The sequence below is a fragment of the Callospermophilus lateralis genome, chromosome 1, assembly GCF_048772815.1.
Source record: "Callospermophilus lateralis isolate mCalLat2 chromosome 1, mCalLat2.hap1, whole genome shotgun sequence".
NCBI classification, from domain to species: Eukaryota; Metazoa; Chordata; class Mammalia; order Rodentia; family Sciuridae; genus Callospermophilus; species Callospermophilus lateralis.
In genome coordinates this window covers 84334700-84358352 of record NC_135305.1, presented here as the reverse complement: position 1 = coordinate 84358352, position 23653 = coordinate 84334700, and the positions used below count along the sequence as shown (strand labels likewise).

The following is a 23653-nucleotide window of genomic DNA, read 5'->3' as shown; positions in this document are numbered from 1 at the left end:
TTCCTGATTCTTCCAGTGATAATGGCAACACATAGGATTGCTGTCTTCCTGTCACACAGCCAGACCACAGCAGAGTTTACACTCAAGCTGGTTAGAAGCCACGGAGCCTGCTAGCCTTGTCTGACTCCTGTCTGTTTTCCCCGTGGACTAGCTTTAGCAATTTCTGGTTTCAAACCTCCCCAAACCTCATTAATCATGAAAACACAGACCTGGATGGAGTTGTCTAGGCCCTGCTGCTTCACTATGCCTTTTTGCTTCATGGTTAATGCTCTTTAGTTTCCTTTGACAAGCTGTGAATAACAGCGGGCACAAGGTTAGCTAGATTACTAATGATCCATCTTACAAAAAGAAGAAAATGAAATGTTTAGTAACCCTTAACCACAGAAAAGGCCCCGACTAGAGGCCATACCATTCCACTGTTACTGTGATTTACCAAGTTCACAAGTGTCTATGGGATACCATTATCACAAATGTTGGTACAGGTCAAATCAGACTATTCTTAAGAGTTCATCCATCCATCCATTCATTCACATATAGGCAATGGGAAGAGCCTCTCTAAAAAAGTCACTGAAGCTTCTAACTGCACCAATCTTAAAAAGAGTCTGATCTTTCAAAAATATTAATAATGTAAATAATGACAGGCAACTTGCAAACTAAATGCTCAATGAGTATTCATTGAACTGACAAACAGGATAATCACAAGCAGGCATATACCTATGTCTACCATTTGTTAGCCACAGGATGACTTTCTACCGGTCTTTTAAAAAATCTATTTATTCTAATTTGTTATATATGACAGCAGAATGCATTTCAATTCATAGTACACATATAGAGCACAATTTTTCATTTCTCTGGTTGTACACAAAGTAGAGTTGCACCATTCTTATCTTCATATGTGTACATGAGGTAATGATCCATCTCATTCCACCATCTTTCTTACCCATCCCCTCCCTCCCCTTGCCCTAAAGTTCCTCCATTACTCCCATTCCCCCACTCTCCATTTCATAATGGATCAAAATCCTCACATCAGAGAAAAGCATTCAGCATTTGGTTTTGGGGGATTGGCTTACCTCACTTAGCATAATATTCTCCAGCTTCATCTATTTAGTTAACTACAAATGCCATGATTTTATTCTCTTAATGCTGAGTAAAATTCCATTGGGTTATATACCACAGTTTCTTTATCCATTGATCTCCTGATGGGCATCTAGGTTGGTTCCACAATTTAGCTATTGTGAATTGTGCTGCTATACATTGATGTAGCTGTGTCCCTGTAGTATGCTGTTTTTAAGTCCTTTGGGTATAGACGGTGGAGAGGGATAGCTGGGACAAATGGTGGTTCCATTCTCAATTTCCCAAGAGATCTCCATACTGCTTTCCATATTGGCTGCACCAATTTGCAATCCCACCACCAGTGTATGAGTGTACCTTTTCCCCCATGTCCTCGCCAACACTTATTGTTGTTTGTCTTCATAATAGCTGCCATTCTGACTGGCGTGAGATGAAATCTTCCAGTGGTTTTGATTTGCATTTCTCTAATTGCTACTAGTGATGATGAACATTTTTTTCATATATTTGTTGATTGATTGTATATCCTCTTCTGAGAAGCATCTGTTCAGGTCCTTGGCCCATTTATTGATTGGGTTATTTGGTTTTTTGGTGCTTAGCTTTTTGAGTTCTTGATTAGTGCTCTATCTGATGTGTGAGGGGTAAAGATTTGCTCCCAATATGTAGGCTCTCTATTCACCTCACTAATGTTTCTTTTGCTGAGAAGCAGCTTTTTAGTTTGAACCCATCTCATTTATTGATTCTTGATTTTATTTCTTTTGCTATAGGAGTCTTATAAAAGGAAGTTGGGGCCTAATCTGACATGATGAAGATTTGGGCCTACTTTTTCTTCTACTAGGCGCAGGGTCTCTGGTTTAATTCCTTGGTCCTTGATTTACTAGAGTTTTGTACATTTAGAGATAGGGGCTTAATTTCATTTTGTTGCATATTCTACCACTCTTTTTTTTAATGGTCATAAAAGTATCACTGTATTGTTCGCCCCTCCTTCTCAAAAGGTGTGTGCGCACACTCTCAACCAACTTCAAGAATTTATCTTCCAGAGTACTATAAATTGGTTGCTCTGGCTAGGTAGTTCTTGAAGTTGCAGTAAAATTTCATCTGAAGGCTCAACCCAGTTGGATACACAAATTGGCTTCTTCATTCACATGCCTGTGCCTCACCTGGGGGCGGGGCTAGAATAGCTGGGGCCATCAGGACACATCTATCCATGTTAGGTCAGTCTGTCTGATTATGGCTCTTGGACAAGACTGGAAAGGTGCTTCCTGAACACTGAGAAAGGATGGATGCAGGGAGGACAAGGGATGAAGGTACAGACAGCCCAAGCCACATGTTTGGACAGAGGCTGGTGTCCTTTTAATCTAGCTATTTGGACAACCTTGAAGAAGACAGTCCTGTGGTGGCTATTTGGCACCTCTGGGTTCAACAAGTCCAACAGAGTTCTCTATTGTTGGGCTTACAAAACTCTAAGAAGGAAATGTGATATAACAACCACCAAAACCATATATTTATTTTTTATGTAGTGTTGAGCATCGAATGCAGGGCCTCGCATGCTAGGCAAGAGTGCTCTATTGCTGAGCCACAACCCCAGCCCCAAACCCATATATTTAATAGTAGTCCTCTCAACGTCTTCCTGAATAGTGAGACACACACTGGGAAACACTTTTCTAACAAACTCATTCACTTAGCACTTACTACGTGCCAGGAACTTGGTTACTCAAATAGTAGCAGGAGTCATCCCTGCTTTCTAGGAGCTCATTAAGGACATCCTATGAATGGGTAGAAAGACTGCTGGAATCTTCTTGTTGGGCATGGGATCAGGCCCATCAGGACTGGTATTTAAGTAGTATTTTAGGAAATAGCTCATGCTTGGTTTTCTGTGCTTAGCAACTCAACTATCAAGCTGCTGCTTCTCTATTCCCTTATACTCTAATCTGACTTGGAAATTAAGACTTACATGCAAATATCACTCTGACATTTCTTTCTTAAATCTTCCCCTTAATGCCCACAACCTGTTTCCTCACCATTTAATTGGTTGAACAATATTAACTGTTCATTAAACATGTAAAGAGTAAATCAAGAAATGGAATCTTACATAGAATACACTAGTGAACTAACAAAACCAATTAGAAGAAATCCTGAAAGCATTGTTAATCTTAACATCTAGATAATAAGAACCTAGATGATAAGAAATCTAGTCACATTTTAGTGCCAAGACTAACATAAATAACCTAAACTTTTGAAAGCACATTTTCTATTTGGAATGTAGTACACATCAATAAAGGTAGGGCCGTCATCTGTCTCTGAGTGCTTGGTTATCACATATACCTATGCTGCCATAGTGGTACCAGTGACACCAGCTTACGAGCAGAAAATAGACAAAAAGAAATGGACAAAGATTCCAGGTAAGGTTAGAGGAAATTATTATCGTAGTTGTCTGAAATCAAGACTCTTGAGTTTCCAAATCAGAAACTCATACAAGTCTTTAAGATTTGTCCCAATCTGTTGGTTCTTTTTTTTCTTTAGAAACAATTTTGTTGGTCATCCTTAGTCTATTTTTATACGACTGTTAACTCTGTCAGAGTGGAAAAGTGATTCAGGGAGAAGCAAAGTTCCAGGAAGAGGGAACTGTTCCTATTCAAAACTTTTTTTATATGTACTCTGTGATTCTGAGTATATACTCTTTCAGAGTATCTCCTTAAGTGTGTGACCTGGTGCCCATAAACGAGGCTGTCCTTGAAGGGTCACAACTGGAGTTCATGCAAAGCTTTCTCGCTATAAACAGCTGCCACCCAGATGTGTTAACTGCAATCTTAATCCATACTAAGGTTAAAACCTGAGACTTCATCTAACAGGTAACATTTTGTCTTCTCCACAGAATGTGAATGGCATAAAGTACCACGCTAAGAATGGTCACAGAACACAGATTCGTGTCCGCAAACCATTCAAATGTCGGTGTGGAAAGAGTTACAAGACCGCTCAGGGCCTGCGGCACCACACAATCAATTTCCACCCCCCGGTGTCGGCTGAGATTATCAGGAAGATGCAGCAATAACATGCTGGTCATAACTGTGCCAAGAAATCCTCACCAGCAGTTGCTGATTTTGAAAACAGCCACCTTTTTTTCAGGGGAAGCATTCAGCAACCCTTTAAAGAAAAAGAATTAAATGCATGCTTTAAATTTTTCTGTAATTTTGGAATGACGTATCTTTGTAGAGTTAATGATTTTGTACATTTGCACATGTAATCATCATACCCATTTTCATTACTTTGAATATAAGGTGCTAAACAAAAAAAGCTCTAGGTTCTTCAGCACATTTCCCCCAAAACAAAATAAAATTGAGGGCATGTTGCGTATGTTTAGTTGTATTGCAGTAATATCAATTGGGGGGAGGAGGGGCTGGCACTGAGATGTTTTTTCAAGATTGTAATGTGATTGAAGTTTTTCAACACATCAACTCACGTTCAAAACCAAAATAATACCTTCATTATCACACTGGTTACCATGCCTTACATAATGGAGTTAGTATTTGTGAGTAGAAAGACTTTAGGTAATGGAATTATAAATAAGAATGTTTAACATAATATGCTAAAAATATTTTCATATTTAAATAACATGCATAAAAGGTGTGCTTTCTGTGTTTTATATTTCGCAAATCCTTTTGCTCTTTAAAAAGCTGAAAATCTTGCCATCTGACTTAACATTTTAGTGTTATAAATGGCATTTTTGTACAAAATATTCAGTTCACTCATTAACACATTTGTTGAGTGCCTGCTGTGTGCAAGGGATTCAAATACCAATTGTTAACTTGCGGACCAAGATACCAGTTTAGTAAAATACTTTCCCCCTGAAATCTGTTAAGAAACAAGTGCAAATTTTGTGCATATGAAATTCAGTTATAGCTTCACCTTCCAATGAAGTTTTAAAGCACTTTGTAGTTCGCTATTGCCAACAGTTTAATGTTTATGTGTTGCCAATTCTTGCAACCACTGCCCTAAGAAACCTGTGGGTTGCAAATCAGAATTAAAACTCTAAGCACGTTTCAAAGAGAAACATTTTTGTTAAGACCCTTATTGCCTCCTTTTCATGTTGTGTTTTGAGACTTATTTTAAAGGCACTTTCCCCATCACATTGTAGATGTGTGCATTATCACTGGAAATGTCTGTTTAGCTTTATAAAACATTTTGCCGAAATATGAAAATGAGCCTTATTGATGATTAAGTGCTTCTTGCAGCAGGTGGTCAAAGAAAAGTGTGACTAATATGACCCATCAGAGTGACCCACATCTGGACCATTACTGAAGTTTTTCTCACCGACAGTACCATCATGCCTTGAGTGTTCTTTTCTCCCAAGTGCTATTCCTTAAACCCAAGAGTTTACCAGTTGCCTAATTATGCAATAAAAATTGCTTCGAGACAGCTAACTACCCACATACAAACTGGTGAAAAGCAAATTCAAATTCCTCATAAAATAACTTTCTTCCCATTCTTTCCATTTGATGAAAAGTCTTACACATGCCTGGGAAGCAGGGGTCCCTCCTCAATTTTTCAGACATTTTGAAAGATAATTCTATTAAACAGATGGGTAAGGTTCTTTATTCACAAGTTGTGAATCTCTCATAATGAGGGATTTAAAAATATTTATAAAGATACTGCCCACTAAAAATTTCCTCGGATCTCCGAAGAGTGGTCTTGGTCCTGAATACAGTGTTATCCTATGTGAAAAAAGGTGATCCAGATATGAGAATCAACTAGTTGGTGCATAAAGCAGCCCTACTTGGCTATTTCATATCTACCTACAGTTGACCAAAAAAAAAAAAAAAAAAAAATTAGGCCAGCAATTATTATTTAGCTTTGCTCCTTCTAGTGCAAGAAACTGCAGGCTGGATCAGTAGTTCAACAGCTAAACAGTCATAAAATAGTCATTGTGCATGTTAAATTTCTTTCAATGATAAAACAAATTCCAATTTCTATTTACTTATTGTGACAGTATTACTAAACAGGTAAGGATGGGAATATTTTGTTATACCGTGTATAGTGAATGTATTGTACCGTGTCTGTGAAAACTGTGCTTTAAATTATATTTTCGTATGTTTTGCTGGGGACAGAGCACATTGTTTGAAGGTGACAGAGGTTTTAGAACTGAAGGCAACTTAATCAAAATTCCTGTCAAGAAAAGCTGCTTATAAATGTAAATGAAATCACATTAAAATAAACTGCCTCTGACCCAAAACAAAGATGGCTCTTTATTTTCATCCTCTATTATGAAAAAAAAAAAAAGTATTAAGCTTACCATGGGAACTAATATCAGTGCCTTGTTCTATCGTATCTATTATTTTGTAGTCTTCTGTGGGTGCATAGTTTATTCTCTCAAATTTTTGCTGTGACTGCATTACTTTTCTAAGCTTCGGTCCAAACACTATTTAAAAGTAAAGGCTAATAAGATAGTATCATTTCATTAATAACAGCACGGTAACATTCAAAAGGTACTACTTTCAGATTAACATAAACCATAACTGCTAGCTACAACAAAAAATGCTTAGTGTTAAATATATTTTACCTGCATATTCTGCTTGTTTTGCGACTTACCAGGAAGCTGAAACATGGAGTCTTCAATGCTGCTGCCTCTCAGGACTGTCATGTTTTAAACATTTGAATGCCTAATATACTGCCCTAGATTCAAAAATCTTTTCAAAGGATTCCTGCAATACAGATTCTCCTACAAATACAAGCAACATGATATGCATGCAGTTCACATACAGCACCCCAGAAGTCAATAGATTAACAGTTTGCTCAGAGTAAGTCTCAACATTTGGATAACTACCAAAACAGTAAATGTTAAATTCTTAACATTGACATAAAGAGAAAGAAATACAGTTCCTAAGTTTTTTAAAGGCCAAAAAAATGTGCCCAAAATGCGAGGTTAGTGAAAAACTACTGCAAATAAATTTGACAAAGAAATTACAGACCTTGAAAAATGTGTCTTCTTTAATGTTAATTGGGACTGCACAGCAGACACAACTAAAGAAACACATTACTTTCATTTGGGTTTATGCATTTACATTTTTAATCACTGAAAATGTTATTTCAGATTTATATTCTCATCAGGAAAATGTGAAAAAGACACTGACATATTCCGATTTTTATGCCACAAACACTGTTATGAGGTCATTTAATATGAAAACAAATTGTACTGACTTGTTCCCTTTCCCCATTAGTTATAAATACAAATTCAACACAGTTTAAAAATAGTCATTTGGTTATTCTAAATTTTGTCATAAAATTAGTAAAATATGCCTTCTATTAATTCCTAAAGCCAACATTTCATATATAAAGAGGGTATTTGCAAGCATGTGATCTCATTCTACCTGAACTTTCATTTCTAAAGAAAATTTTAGAACTATTATTTCACAAGCTAAATTATGGACTTTTCTATATATATTCAAATAATTAACTTCGCAAAACTGTTATGATCAATGTTTTTTATTACATAATATTTAGTAATCATGCTCAATCAACAAGATCAACAGAAACTTGTAAATATTCTGCTAAGTAATCTAGCACACTATTACATATATTTTTTTTTTCAGTGCAGTAACATTAAAATAATTCCTGTATCCTTTTTTCATACAATTTTGCAAATGAGAATAAATAAAGATAAACACACAAGAACTTTTTTTCTTAAAGCAAGTAAGATTAATAGTTAGGTTAAAATTATATTTATTGATAAGCCAAAGACTGACTCTGACCCTAGCAACACCAAACTCAAAGTAGTTCTTTGTCAGAAAAGTATGGTAGAGGATGTGTGAAAGTGGTGCCTTGTGGTCTTCTTAGTGGTCTATTTGAAGTGACTTTTTTTAAATTGCTAAACTGTATTAAATCATAATAAAAAGTACCTAGTCAAAGTTTAGAACATGCTGATCAAAATGGGTCTGAACATGCCTTTCAAACCCCTGCTGGTCATAGTCGGGAGGGAACTGCTCGCTGCACATTGGGCACACCTTCCAGTGGCTTTCAACATGTTCTTCAAATTTGCTCTGATCATAGTTGGGAGGAAACATTAGTTCACAAAGAGGACACTTCTTGTGAACATCAAAGCTTAAAGAAAGGAAAATGAAGAATTACAGATTTTCTAATAAATTTACAACAGCAGTAATGGTCAGTACATGACAATGTTACATTTATCAAGTTAGCTGACATTCCTATTGAACAATGTATCTTGAAAGCCTTTAGTTACTCCAAAAGCCTTTTTCCTGCTTCTCAATGCTGACTATAGATAATTGTGTATCTATTTATAAGGCCTTTAAATTTAATCTATAATTAGATAAACAAAACCTTTTTCATTAAAAACCACTAGCATTGTGTGAAGTGAGGCTTAGTGCCAAAAATTCCTTTGGAGGTGGTGGTATTGGGAATTGAACTCAGGGATACTCAACCACTGAGCAACACCCTTAGCCCTATTCTGTATTTTATTTAGAGACAGGGTAATACTGAGTTGCTTAGTGCTTGCTGTTGCTGAGGCTGGCTTTGAACCCGCAATCCTCCTCTCTCAGCCTCCTGAGCCACTGGGATTACAGGCATGCGCCACCCACCCAGCAAATTCCTCCATTTTTAACTAATAGGAAATGTCTATTGTAAAACTATAAGGGCAAATACAATTCAACAGTGCCCATTTGGTTCAATAGCCAAGTTAATATGACATTGTTTCTCAAAGGATTGCACATATCAGAATCATCCAGAGGGCAGTGAATTGCTAGGCCATACACCCGATTCTGTAGGCCACACACTGGGAACTTTCATTTCTAACAAATTCCCAGGACTAACACCACTTTGAGAACCACTAGTCTTAATCCATGTAATTCTACAAAAGAAAAGAAAAAACTTACCTGGAATCAAAGCAAAAGCCTGTTCCATGCCCACGTAAATGCTGACTTGGTGGATCAGAAACAGTGGGTACATTTTCATCTTCCTAAGCAGAAAGAAAATAATTTTAAAACACTTTTGAGAAATGTAAAACCAGCTATCAATTCCTTAATTTGAATAAGCAAACTGACAGAACAAAGGAAGAAAATTATACCTTAATTATCATTTAATTAGACTTTCATATAAATATTTTTGACAGTGAACTTTACAGAATATTTCACTATGTACTAACAGTCTGAACTTCTTAAAAAAGAGGACTCCCCATACCCACAGGGCATACTTTCCAGGATCTGTGGTGGATGCATGAAACTGAGGATACTACCCAACTGCAAATAATTGTTATTGTCTATATATACAAACCATACCTATGATAATTTCTAGATGAGGTATGGTAAAAGGTTAACAACAATAATAAAGTAACATAAAACAGTATACTCTAACAAAAGCTATGTGAACGTGGTCTCTTTCTCTCAAAAAATCTTATTGAACATTCTCACCTTTTCATTTAAAGGAAGCAATTCAGTTTCCCTTTAGCATATTCCAATTGCCAGCATCAATTTCTCTAGTACTTTAGTTCCCTTATTAGGTAAACAGGATTACTTGAACACACACACTGTGATACTGTGACAGTTGATCTAAAAACTGGGATAGCTACTAGGTGACTAAGAGGCAGGTAACTTATACAGGGTAGATAACACTTGTACGAAAGGATGATTCAGGTTGTGTGTGAGATTAAGACTATAGGTAACTAAAAACCATGCTACTTAGAACAACACACAATTTAAAATGTATGGATTAATTTCAGAATGGATTAAATTCAGAATTTATGAATTTTCCATTTAATATATCCAGACCACAGCTGACTGCACATAACTGAAACCAGTGATAAGGGTATACTACTGTACAAGAACAGTATTTAGTGAAATGGAGATATATCACATGTATCTGTGTGAATGAAGGTAAAACCAAAACCTTTCAAACCTATTAATTGTAATTAATTTTACTGAGTATTTAATCATTCCACAGACTTGAGTGATCATTTTCATAAGACTGCATTCATGTTTCAATTTACTCACATGTAGTAATTGTTAAATTGCAAGGAAAATTTTCTGATGTGTAGATACATCCATGCACAATATACAGAAATCATAAATATGGGAAAACCAATAAATGTCTGAGTTTTTATGTGTATATTCTTGGGCACACACACTGGTAAATCCAACTAGAAAATACATGTTAAAGCAAAACATTGCACCAAGCCACACACTTCAAAATGCTGTAGAACAAAATTCAAAATTCAATTTTTGATTAATAGATAACTTAATTCTGAGTTTTAAATTAAAAAAAAAAAAAAAACTGATTTAGATTCCTGTGCCTATATCCCAGAAATAAATTTGAGATATGTACATGTTACACCCACAAACACAGAAGCTCAATTAACACCCAAAACAGGAACTGAAATTGCCTATTTGCTTTTGTTCCTTTCAATAGCAGTTAACCACTCTTGTGAAATGACTTAATAGCACAAAACCAAGTGTAGCAGGCACCAATGAACATCCTTTATAGTGCTGGGTAGTCATGTTTGCCCCACAGAGGCTATTAATGTACTATTTAAGTTTGTCATGGGGAAGAGGTACCAAAAAAGTATAGGTGACATGAAAATGCAATGTTAATGAATAACCAGTATTTGGGGGAGGGGTGCCTGTCTATCATTCTGACAACTTTCCCTTCTTGAAATATAAAGGCGTGGGCAAGAAGCTTCCCTGCTACCCATGTACACCACATGAGAAAGTGCTTTTTATTTCCATCCAGAGAATATACTGGGCAAAAGGAAAATAGGACAGACAACCTCTCTAGGCTTAAAGGGTTGGGTGATATAGCTGTAATGAAGTATTTACTTAGCATGTTCAAGGGACTAAGTTCAATCCCTAGCACCATTAAACAAAACAAGTAAAAAATTAAGACTATAGGTAACTAAAAACCAGGCAGCTTAAATTTTTATATGTACAAAGAAGGAAGATGATATAGTAGATCTGATAGTAAGGTTAGGATATATAACATAATAAATTTTGATTCTGTTCCAAGTTATTCTAGCTTTCAGATTTAGGCTTTCCAGCAACAACAGTTGAAATTCTGAATCTGCTTAAATAACTAACATAATGAACCAAAATTTCTTGTTCATCAACCAAAAAGAAAAATAATTTGCTGGGTGCAGTGGTGCATGCCTGTAATCCCAATGGCTTAGGAGCTGAGGCAATGAAAAATTTAAAATCCTATAACCTGCTTTCTCCATTTTAAAACAGATAACAGCTTTCATCAATTTTGTGCTTTCATGAATAAGCCTAGAGTATAGTGTACTGCAGGCTAAGACGCCACACACATTCTATCAGATACATTATTACCCCTGCTCATTAAATACCTGGTGGGGGGAAGGAGAGCAAAAGCAACTTACACTTTCTAAATTTGGCAATGATAACCCTATTATTCTGGTTATGTTTTATCACCTATTTTCTAATCCAAGGGAAGTGGCATTGGAGGTGTTATAATGAGAAATGGCAATTTCTTGTGAAATTCAACAACAAAAAAATCACCTGATAGCTCAGAATCAGAAAATATGCATTGTCTTTGAAGAGCCAATTCATACAATGAAATCTCTCATGACATTGATATTCAAAATGATCAATCAACAAAAACATTATTAAAAAGATACTACACCATATGAAGTGGGGTTCATCCCAGGGATGCACTGTTGGTTCAACATACAGAAATCAATAAACATAATTCATCATATCAATAGACTTAAAGAATCATCTCAACAGATGCAGAAAAAGCATGTGACAAAATACAGCACCCCTTCATGTTCAAAACACTAAAACAACTAGGGATAGTAGGTACATACTTCAACATTCTAAGAGCTCTGTATGCTAAACCCAAGGCCAACATCATTCTAAATGGAAAAAAATTGAAAGCATTCCCTCTAAAACCTGGAACAAGACAAGGATGCCCTCTTTTACCACTTCTATTCAACACTGTCCTTGAAACTGCAGCCGGAGTAAAGGGATATGAATGGGAAAAGAAGAACTCAAATTATCACTATTTGCCAATGACCTGATTCTATAGTTAGAAGATCAAAAGAATTCCACACCAGAAAACTTCTAGAACTAATAAATGAATTCAGGAAAGTAGCAGGATATAAAAATCAACATCCTTAAACCAAACACGTTCCTATACATCAGTGATGAATCTACTAAAAGAGAAATTAGGGAAACTACCCCATTGACAACAGCCTAAAAAAAATTCATTTGGGAATCAATCGACCAAATAAAGTAAAAGACCTCTACAATAAAAACTACAGAACACTAAAGAAATTGAAGAAGACCTTACAAGATGAAAAGACCTCCCAATGCTCCTGGATAGGTAGAATTAATATTGTCAAAATGGCCATACTACAAAAGGATAGGTAGAATTAATATTGTAAAAATGGTCATACTAACAAAAATGTTATATAGATTTAATGCAATTCCTATTCAATCCCAATGACATTCTTCATAGAATTAGAAAAAGCAATCATGAAATTCATTTGGAAAAACTGAAGACCCATAATAGCCGAAGCAATCCTTATCAAGAAGAGTGAAACAGGAGGCATCAAAGACCTTAAACTATGGCCATAGTAACAAAATGGCATGGTATTGGCACCAAAACAGACAAGTAGACCAATGTACAGAAGACCCAGAGACAAACTCACACAAATGCAGTTGATCTCACACTAGACAAAGGCACTAAAAATATTCACTGGAGAAAAGACAGCCTATTCAACAAATGGGTGCTGGGAAAATTGGAAATCTACATGTAACAAAATGAAATAACCCCTCTCTCTCACCTTGCCCGAAACTCAACTCAAAATGAATCAAAGACTTAGGCACTAGAACACAGACCCTGTGCCTGCCTAATAGAAGAAAAAGTAGCCTAGGATCTGACTTCCTTAGCAAGACTCCCAAAGTCCAAGAAGTAAAATCAAGAATCAATAAATGGGATGGATTCAAGCTAAAAAGCTTCTTCTCAGCAAAGGAATCAATAACAAAGAGAGAGCCTACAAAATGAAAGAAAAATCACACACACCTCAGTTACAGCATTAATCTCCAAGATAGAAAAAGAACTCAAAAAACTTAACAGCAAACAAAACAAATAACCCAACCAGTAAATGGACTAAGAAACTGAACAGACACTTCACAGAAGAAGAAATACAATCTGTGAACAAATATATGAAAAAAGGTTCAACACCTCTAGCAATTACAGAATGCAAACTAAAACTACACTGAGATTTCATCTCACTCCAGTCAGAATGGGAATTATCAAGAATACAAGTAACAATATATATTGGCAAGGATGTGAGGAGAAATTTACTCTCATACAATGTTGGTGGGACTGCAAATTGGTGCAACCATTATGGAAAGCAGTATGGAGATTCCTCAGAAAACTTGGAATGTAACCATCATTTGACCCAATTATCCAAATCCTTGATTTATACCCAAAGGTCTTAAAATCAGCATACTTCAGTGATGCAGCCACATCTATGTTTACAGCAGCTCAACTCACAATAGTTAAACTATGGATCCAATCTAAATGTCATTCAACAGATGAATTGATGAAGAAAATATGGTATCACACTCATACACTGCTGGTAGAACTGCAAATTGGTGCAGCCAATATGGAAAGCAGTATGAAGATTTCTTGGAAAATTGGGAATGGAACCACCATTTGACCCAGCTATCCCTCTCCTTGATCTATATCCAAAGGACTTAAAAACAGCATACTACAGGGACACAGCCAATCAATGTTTATAGCAGCACAATTCACAATAGCTGAACTGTGGAACCAACCTAAATGCCCTTTAATAGATGAATGGATAAAAAAAAAATGTGGCATATATACCCAATGGAATATTACTCAGCAATAAAAGAGAATAAAATCATGGCATTTGCAGGTAAATGGATGGAGTTAGAGAAAATAATGCTAAGTGAAGTTAGTCAATCCCAAATAATCAAATGCTGAATGTTTTCTTTGACATAAGGAGGCTGATTCATAATGGGATAGGGAGAGGAAGCATGGGAGGAATAGACAAACTCTAGATAGGGGAGAGGGGTTTGAGGGGAAGGGAGGTAGCATAGGGTTAGAAATGATGCTGGAACGTGATGATCATTATTATCCAAAGTACATGTATGAAGACACTAATTGGTGTGACTATACTTTGTATACAACGAGAGATATGAAAAATTGTGCTCTATATGTATAATAAGAATTGTAATGCATTCTGCTGTAATATATAAATTTTAAAAAACAGTAAAAAAATGAAAAAGATGTCAAAAAAAAGAGAAAATGTGGTATATATACCACATTTATATGGAATATTACTCAGTCTTTAAGAAGAATGAAATTATGATATTTGCCAGTAAATGAATGGAGCTGGAGAATGATCCCAGAAAAACCAAAGGTCAAATGTTTTCTCTGATATTCGGATGCTAATTCATAATAAGGGAGGGCAAGGCTAGGGAAAAACAGAGGTACTTTGGATCAGACAGAGAGGAGGGGTGTGGAGGCTGGAAGGAACGAATGAATCAGACATTATTACCCTATGTATATACATGAGTACATGACTGGTGTGATTCTATAGCATGTACAACCAGAAGAATGAGAAATTATACTCTATTTATGTGTTATGTGTCAAAATGAATTCTACTGTCATGTATAACAAATTAGAATAAAAGAACTAAAAATAAATGATTAATTAAATCTTGGCCCAAGAATAGACTTATCTTATTCTACTCATCAAGCTTTGTTAATTCATTTCCCAAACCACATAGATTAAAAATAGCAAATCAGATTGGGAAGTGAGGCTATTAAAGCAGGTCCTCTATTAGCAACAAAAAAACAGCTTCAGTGAAAAGAGAAAAGAAGAAGAACTCTAAGCATCCAATGGTATTTCAACACTGGATCACATAGCTTTACTATACATCTTTAAAGATCATGACATTGTTCAATGTTAATTTTTAAAATTTTTTAAATCAAGATTATAATACATATTCTTTGAGAGAACACAAAATTACATAGCAAGTACTCTATTTTGCAAAGATTTCCACCAAGTCAGCACTGAAAGTTACAAATCTGAAAGGATTAATATCAGATTTATCTGTAGCTAGTAAAATAATCTTGTAATTTTTTTAAATAATCTGTTAAAATAATCTTATAAACAAATTATTGGGAATATCATTGAAATCTGTTCATGAGCAATTTCAAATTATTAAGAACTTTCTTGAAAAACCAACACTTTTATTAGTAGTATTTTAAAACCTTCAAAAAAAGGTTCCAAACCCTTTAAATTGCCTTTAGACTCATCAGTATAATACTATTTCTATTACAAGTTGATTTTTAGGCAGAGGAAACAAGCTATTGTAAACTGAAACCTATTTTAAACCCCCAAACTTCTCATTACATGGTTCTCATTAGATGCTTCAAATATACTCTACATGAAAACATTTTTCTTATATAAAGTATATAATGATGTTGGACATTAGAAATAGTCTTTCAATGGGTTAACCTTCTGAACTAAAAAAAAGGATTAGATCACAGTATATAGCGACTTCTCAAAAAACTAAAACCAGCATTACCATATTATCCAGGAATTTCACTTCTGAATATACAGTCAAAAGAATTAAAAGCAGGGACTTGAATAGGTATTTGCATACCCACATTCAAAACACCATTATTCTCAATAGCCAAAAGACATGAACAACTCTCAAATGTCTATTGATGGACGCATGTAACAATTCTACATAATGGAATATTATTCAGCCTTACTGAAAGGAAAGAAATTTCAAACATATTTACAATATGGATGACCCTTGAAGACACTGCTAAGTGAAATAAACCAGTCACGAAAAGACAAGTAACTGTATGATTCCATTTACATCAGGTACCTAGAGTAGTCAGATTCAAAGAAATCAAAGAAGGGTGCTACGGGTTGGGGTAGGGTAAAGTGGATGTGATTAAAGGGTATGAAGTTTCAGTTTTTCAAGATGCCAAGTTTCTGGAGATTAGCTGTATGACCATGTGAATGTATATAATATATAGAACTGTACACCTACAAGGTTGAGATGGTAAATATTATATGTATTCTACTTCAATTTTTAAAAAGGCCATGATTAAATTTTAGCAATATACATCCAGAGGTTAACAACTAAGTCACAACACCTGAATTACTAGTATCCAGACTATGGGACTATAACTATTCAGTATTTCCAAACTGTGTCATGATTCTACTTTTACTAGGAATTATTAATTGAAATATTTTAAGTACATTCAGGAATTAATAAATGTCAAGGGAGAAAGTCTCACTACTTAATAAAACTTTTTACTCAGTAATTATTATTCTAATTCAAAAGCAAGCATTCATTCTTTAAAAATATATACATTTACTAAGGCTGAAGACATTACATAAGAGAAAAGGAAGTATCAATAAAAATTCTGGGTAACATTTAATTAAGACATTGACCTCTCAAAATTTTTATTATCATTAATAATAAAATAACATATAATATTAAATAAATAAAAATAATATTTCTCCTTTTATGAGATGTTATTGTTTAAGCTTTACCAGAATGATATATCTGTCAATGAAGGAATAACGCTGAACTGTTAACACTTGATAATTTTAAAAGTAATTTAAAAATCAGCAAATAATTTTCCAAGATCCCCATTAGATTTCAAACTGTTACTTTTCTCCACATTCAAAATTAACTCAGAGTGGACCAAAGTCCAAATTTAAAGAGCTAAAAATTATAATCCTTAGAAGAAAACATAGGAGTAAAAATGAAAAATCTTAAGAGGCAAAAATTTCTTAGATATAAACAAAGCAAACAGATAAATTCGACTTCACCAAACTTAAACTTCAGTGCTATAAAGGGTAAAATCAAGAAAGTAAAGACAATGCACAGATTGGGAGGAAATATTTGCAAATCATATATATATATATAATAATGGACCCAATTTAGAAACTTCCAAAGAATTTCAATAGACATTTCTCCAAAGTGAACATACAAAAGCAAATGAAAAGATGCTTACTATCATTAGGCATAAGAGAAATGCAAATCAAAATCACAAGGATGTACCACTATACACCTACTATAATGGGTTATAATTAAAAAGACAAGGACTAGGGATGTGGATCAGTAGTAGAGGACTTCCCTAGCATGCCTGAGGTCCTGGGTTTAATCCCCAGCACTGCTCCCCAACCCTTGCCCCCCTCCAAAGACAATCACAATAACAAGTATAACAAGGATGTTGAGAATTGGAACCCTCTTATTGGAACCCTCATACTGATGTAAAATCATATAGCCACTGTGGAAAACAATTAGGCAGCTCTTCAAAAGATTAAATATAAACAGTTAACACATGACCCAGCAATTTTACTCTTAAGGAATTTTACCAACAATTACCATTAAAACTGACCTAGCAATTCACTTTCTCAAAAGTAAAAAGGTGTTCAAATAAAACTTTGTACACAAATGTTCTGAACAGCACTATTTCACAACAACCAAAAAGTGAAAATAATCTAAATGTCCATCAACAGATGAATATACAATATATGTATACTGAAAACATGACTGAACTCAGCAATAAAAAGGAACCACGTATGTTCTTCATGATAAACATGAATGCATACTAAAAATGGGTAACTCTGAAAACATACTAAGTGACCCAAAAGACCACAAATAATATGATTTGATTTATATAACTGAATATCCAAAATAGGCACATCTACTTAAAAAATAAAGCAGACTACAAGTTTCCTCAGCTGGGAAAACAAAAGAATAGAAGGGAGAGTTGACTGCTAACAGTTACAAGCTGTGTGTGGGAGGAGGTGACAGTTTTGGAGACATTTGACTACTACTGAATTATATGTTTTACGTGGTAAACTATAAAGTATGTGAATTATCTCTCAATAAAGTTGTCACCTTTTCTAAGATTACCTAAATTTTAAATAGTTTACTAGGAAAAAAAGAAACAAAAGCATTTCTTTAACTAAAATCACTGATCTCAAACATTTAAATAGCCCCTACTGTATCAAAGACACTACATAGTTATGGAAAAGGTAAAGTTTAGCATTAGAAGATACCAACTAGATACATATTACCAGGTAGAAATAACTGTATATGTAAAAAGGGTACAGTGGCACATCCCTATAATCCCAGCAACTTGGGAAACTGAGGCAGGAGAATCACAAGTTCAAGGACACTCTGGACAACTTAGCAAGACCTTGTCTCAAAATAAAAAATAAAGGGCTAAGGATGTAGCTTAGTGGTAGAGGGCCCCTAGGTTAAATCCCCAGTATCCCCAATTAAACAAACAGCATAGAATTAATTCAAAACATTTTATAATGTGTATTATCTATTTTTTTCTTCCTATGTTGCCTATGCTTTTTTGGTGTCATATCTAGGAAACCACTGCCTAATCCAAACCAAAAAAAAATAGAGAAATAAATCTTGGGAGTTTTAGCTCTCAGATTTAGGTCCTCCAATTTGAGTTAATCTTTGTATATGTGTGAGGCAGGGATATAATTTTCCCGACCCCATTCATAGCAAAGATTATTCTTTTCCCATGGAACTCTTGTGGCACTAATAAAAATGAATTGACTATAATTACATACTAATTCATAAACAGAAAACACTAAAATATAATTTTTAAAACAATATGTGAAAATGGCAAAATTTGAGAAAAGTAAACTCAAACAATGTTCCGTGAAAAATGAAAAAGAGGCCTTGATTCTTTCAAGCTGTGATTTTTAATAATTTTGAAGTCACAGACCCTTTGTGAATCACAGGCCCTCCTGAGAATAAATGCTAAAAACATGCCACAAATAAATATATATCGAAAGTATCTTCAGTTTGGGGGTTCACTGTGAAAGACTCATGTGGAAAGCTACAATCAAACCTCACATTAATAAAATGTGTGAGCCTTATGTTTCTTTTCTTTTTTTTAAATTAGGGGGGTGGAGTGAGGATGAAGGTAGAAGGAAACAAGAAAGGCATGAAAACAAGTAGAAAAGAGAATGAGCATTAAGAGAAAAAAAAAACAGGCTTTTCTAATGAAAGGAGACAGTTTGAACCTGTACATCCCAAATTTTACTGAGCATATAATAACCTAAGGATGTTGTTATATGCCATCTAATACTAACTTCAGGAGCAGCGTAGAAGATTCTGCATTTTCAGCAAACTCTTAGGAGATACCACTACTGCTACTCTGCAAACCCCATTTTCCGAGTTGTAATTAATTTAGGCCCATGGTCCCAAAAAGTAGGCTATGAAGGTACTAAGGGGGTACTAAAGGAAAATCAGAGGGAATCTGTGATATAATTTTAATTTCTTAGGGATATTAAATATGCAGAAATACTCAACATTTGTCAGATAACATGTGAATAACCGTTCAAGACCACTCAGTTTCAACTTCATATAGTATTTCATTGCTTTTAGTGACATGACATCCTGGCTTTGAGAAGCAAAGTCTTTGTCAGGTGCTGTGATATAAATCAAATGCCATGTTAAAAAAAAAAAAAAAAAAAAACAATGTGAAACAGGAAATAAGAGTGGCTTGTTCCATGTGATTCCAAGGCTTGAGAAGTTATACCGTAGCCAATAGTTACACACATGCCATTAGTAACCACAGTTATTTAAGAATAAATAAAAATTAAAAGAATCAAAAGAAAAATTTAGTGTGCGCGCGTGCGCTACTTTTCCAAATGAATACTAAATTTGTTAGGAGATAAATACCTGTTAGGGGTTTTGTTTGGCTCAGGGGTTGCTGTGGAAAAAATAAAATTACTGAGATCTTAAGGTTGCCTTGAATTGAAAAAGTATGGTAATGTCTGGCATAATCTTATTTGATACACAGCTTCACAGCCAAACTGAGGAGGTTCAAATCCTGTCTCCTCCCTTCACCAGTTGTGTGGTTTGGGGCTATTTAATCTTCTCTCAGTTTTCCTCTACCATAAAATAGTGATAGTTTCCACCCTTTTAGGACTGCTATGAATAACAAATGTGCTACTATATATAAAGTTTAGCATTAGCTGACAAACAGTACAGAAATGTTTACTGCCACCACCATAATAATTATGATGCTATAGTTACTGCAATTATTAGGAAAATGGGAATCATAAAAAGCTTTTGATCTGAGTGTTGACTACAGATTCTGGTACAGAAGGGAAGAAAGACAGCAGGCATAGGCATTGACGTAGGCCACCTCAACACTAATTCAAAGGTTCTCACTGGGGCCTGTGGCTGTTAATCACGCCCAGGGGAAAGAAACAGAAGGAACAGGTCAATTCAAATTTGCTTTCCATATTCTTACTAAAACACTTCACTTGCAAGTGATTTTTGTTGTGTAATAACAAGAATTTTTAAAAGTTTTTAATATGCATAAAATTGCTCTTTAATGAGAAAAATCTGATTGCAAAATACAATTACTCTGGGTATACATATTAAGAGTCCTTCTATTTCATTACCAAATCTAAGCATGTCAGCAAATGAGCACAAGCCTCTAACACTGCTTCTCATGGGTTTGCAGGAGGGCAAAGCACACAGATCAGAAAGAACATTCTGCTAATTAAACTGAAGCAGATGACTAGGGAAGAGAAGGGCTTGTCACATGTAACATCTGTGCCAAAGATGATCAGATTAAATATGCAAAATGTGAAGTAAAGGTGTGAAAAAGCAGTAAGATGATACTCTAGACCTTAAATAGGCTACAAAAGTTCTGACAGTTTCCCTAATTATTCCCAGTAATGGACATAGGAGGCCAAAAGGCAGGAGAGAGAAATACATTTTTCTCCATTATGGGTGTTGAGCACCAGGGCTAAAATCATGCCTGTCTGAACACTGATCAGTTTCTGCAAAGGTTAATAGCAATTAAATGCAGCAAACTAGACTAAATGAGAAACAGGTCATGATACCACTGTACTTGCAAAGAGCATAAAAAGCATTTCTTTTAAACTGATCTTGATACACAGGAAATCCAAAAAGAGCTATGAAGAAAAGAACACACTTTCCAAAGTAAAGCAGCTTTGAAAATAAAGCTATTTCTCAAAAGGTGAAAATAATTTCTTAAATACATATTTTTAAAAATGACATTCTACACAACTAATTCCATTATTATCAATATTAGGTTGCTGCCATAAAATCAGAAATGCTACATAAATAAAGATATCTAAAAAGTTATTTCTCTGAAAAAGAAAATTACTACATGATACCTACACTATTCTCTTTTTCTGGCTGAAGTTTTAATGAAGATTCTACCTTAAAAATTTCCAGTATGATATAAAAAGTGCAATATTATGCTTCGGTATGCATCATAATAACTGTTTCTTCCAGCCTAGGACATCTATAATACAAAGAATGTAGTAAGTCACTTAATGATAATTAAGATTCAACTATCTGGCCCAGATTCCTTGGTAGAACAAGCCTGTAATCCCAGCAGCTGAGGCAGGAGGATCTCAAGTTCACAGGCAGCCTCATTGGTTAAATACCCCTGATTCAATCATTATCCAAAACAACAACAAAAGACTTAGATATTGGTAACTACAATAGTCTCAGACCATTCTCTGATCTTAATCTTTGACTTTAGTATATAAATCCTAAAGTCTGAAGAATTTTAGTTTATTTTTGAATTTCAATACAAGCAAGATTTTTCCAAAAATTATGCAAACCCTAGCATATACTTTTTTCACACATGCACATACCTTCAACTCTGGGACAGATTCAGACAATGGAAATTCAACTTACTTTGCTGTCCTCTGGGTCTTCTAAACCATCAGGCCGACTAAGGTTTCGAGAAGGCTGGCTACAGACAACATTGTCTTCCCAAGAAGGGACTCTTACAGGTGGCCTTTGAATTTCATCTGGATAAAAAGCACCATCTGCTCCATCTGTGATAATTTTGGAAAAGAAAAAAATACATATTTTAGAAGGGTAGGATGAAACTATTTACTACAATTAGCATCTCTATGTATAGATTTGATAAACAGGATATAAAAAAACCATACTGTTACATCAAAAAATAGATGTTTTCATTTTTAACCCAAGTGATTTTAGAAATTGAATTATATATAATAAGCATGGTTCATCATTTCTGGATGTTGCCCTTAACAGTGTTAAACATTAAAACTGCCAATTATACAAATGTTTCCGTTAAAGTAAATTGTGCCAAGAGTTCTCTAATGTCATGAAAATATAAGGGAAAAAAAAAAAAATCCAGATTCAGCAAATCCCAAGCCAAAAATAATAACCTCTTGTTTCCTGTGTTGCATACGGATTACCATACTGCAGAACTGGTTGTACATTTGGCAGTACATGAACGTGCCCATTTTGCTCTGAGCACGTGTTGAGACACTGTGAGATCTGTTGGGAACTATGGACTTCCATTTTCTTTTCTGTTTGATTTTCTAAATTCCCTTTAAGTTCCTAAAATTAGCAAAAACAAAGATAAATAAGAAAAGCAATCAAACATTTATAAGGGCAACATTAAACATTTAGCTGAAATAACAATAAAATTACTTCCCTATTATGTTTCAGATATGCAACTGGAAAGACTTCTCATAAATACCCCTTCCAAATTTAACAAATCAGACAGCAAGACAAAACTGTATTTTCAAATTTATTTGTGCTGAAAAGTGCCTTGTTATAGAACTAATTTAAGGAAACTAATTATTAATCTCTTACTACTCAAAGGTATTAACAATATTTTAAAGTCTTAATACAGAATTATAAACATTTGATTGAATTCCCTAGGGAAGCAATTCATTTTTTTTCTTGTTTTGTTAACTCTTTCAAAGTATAAGAAACATGTCCCAACTTTTTAACAAAGCCAGTATTCTTTTACTATGAAAACCAAACAAAGACATCAAGGGGGAAAAAAAATGACTGACTTTATCCTTAAAGTATTAATGGAAAAACCCTTAACTTCTTATTAGCAAATAAAAATCAATAATATTAAAAAACAAACACTATGACTAAATGAGAATGTGAAGTTAGTTTAACATCCAAAAAAAAATCAATAAATATAATTCACTATGTTAAAAGAATAAAAGGAGTCTGGAGTTGTAGTGCAGTGGGAGAGCCTAGCATATGTGAGGCACTGGGTTTGATCCTCAGCCCCATATGAAAATAAAATGAAGGTACTGTGTCCATAAAAACATCTAATAAAAAAAAGAATAAAGGGGACAAATCATACTGAAGAAATATTTTACAAATTTAATACAGATTCGTGCTTTTTAAAAAAATCTCGGCAACCTAGTGTAAAATTTTTTTAAAGTAAAACTTACTAGTGAAAAATTAAATGAGCCTACTGAAGATCAAATACAAGGCAAGGATATCTGCTCTCACAGCCTCTATTCAAAATAACCAGTGAATTAATTTCAGATTAAGGCAGGAAGACTAAAAATAAAGAAGTAAAACTGTCTTTATTCACATGACATTATCATGTATGTAGAAAAATCCTATCATATCTACAATAACTAGAGAATGAATAAATTAAAGCAAGGTCACAGTATACAAAGTTAATATACAAAATGAACTGTTTCCATATATCAGCAATAAATAATTAGAAAATGAAATTTTAA

General features: G+C 34.5%; 2 protein-coding genes across 4 annotated transcripts in view; one reads left to right on the top strand and one right to left on the bottom strand.

Annotated features, from left to right (window-relative positions):
- Jazf1 (JAZF zinc finger 1) overlaps positions 1–4736 on the top strand; it is a 334196-nt gene extending 329460 nt beyond the window's left edge. Inside the window, exon 5 of the mRNA XM_076835844.1 lies at positions 3944–4736. Within this exon, the coding sequence (XP_076691959.1) occupies positions 3944–4120 (177 nt within the window). The 3' untranslated portion in view covers positions 4121–4736. The remainder of the gene's footprint in view (positions 1–3943) is intronic.
- A 2295-nt stretch (positions 4737–7031) lies between these two features.
- Positions 7032–23653, bottom strand: part of Tax1bp1 (Tax1 binding protein 1) — a 70030-nt gene continuing 53408 nt past the window's right edge. For all 3 annotated transcript variants that reach the window (XM_076835811.2, XM_076835822.2, XM_076835831.2), the window contains 4 exons: positions 22322–22496; positions 21819–21961; positions 8952–9034; positions 7032–8163 (listed from right to left, as the gene is read on the bottom strand). In XM_076835811.2, the coding sequence (XP_076691926.1) occupies positions 7962–8163; positions 8952–9034; positions 21819–21961; positions 22322–22496 (603 nt within the window). In that variant the 3' untranslated portion in view covers positions 7032–7961. The remainder of the gene's footprint in view (positions 8164–8951; positions 9035–21818; positions 21962–22321; positions 22497–23653) is intronic.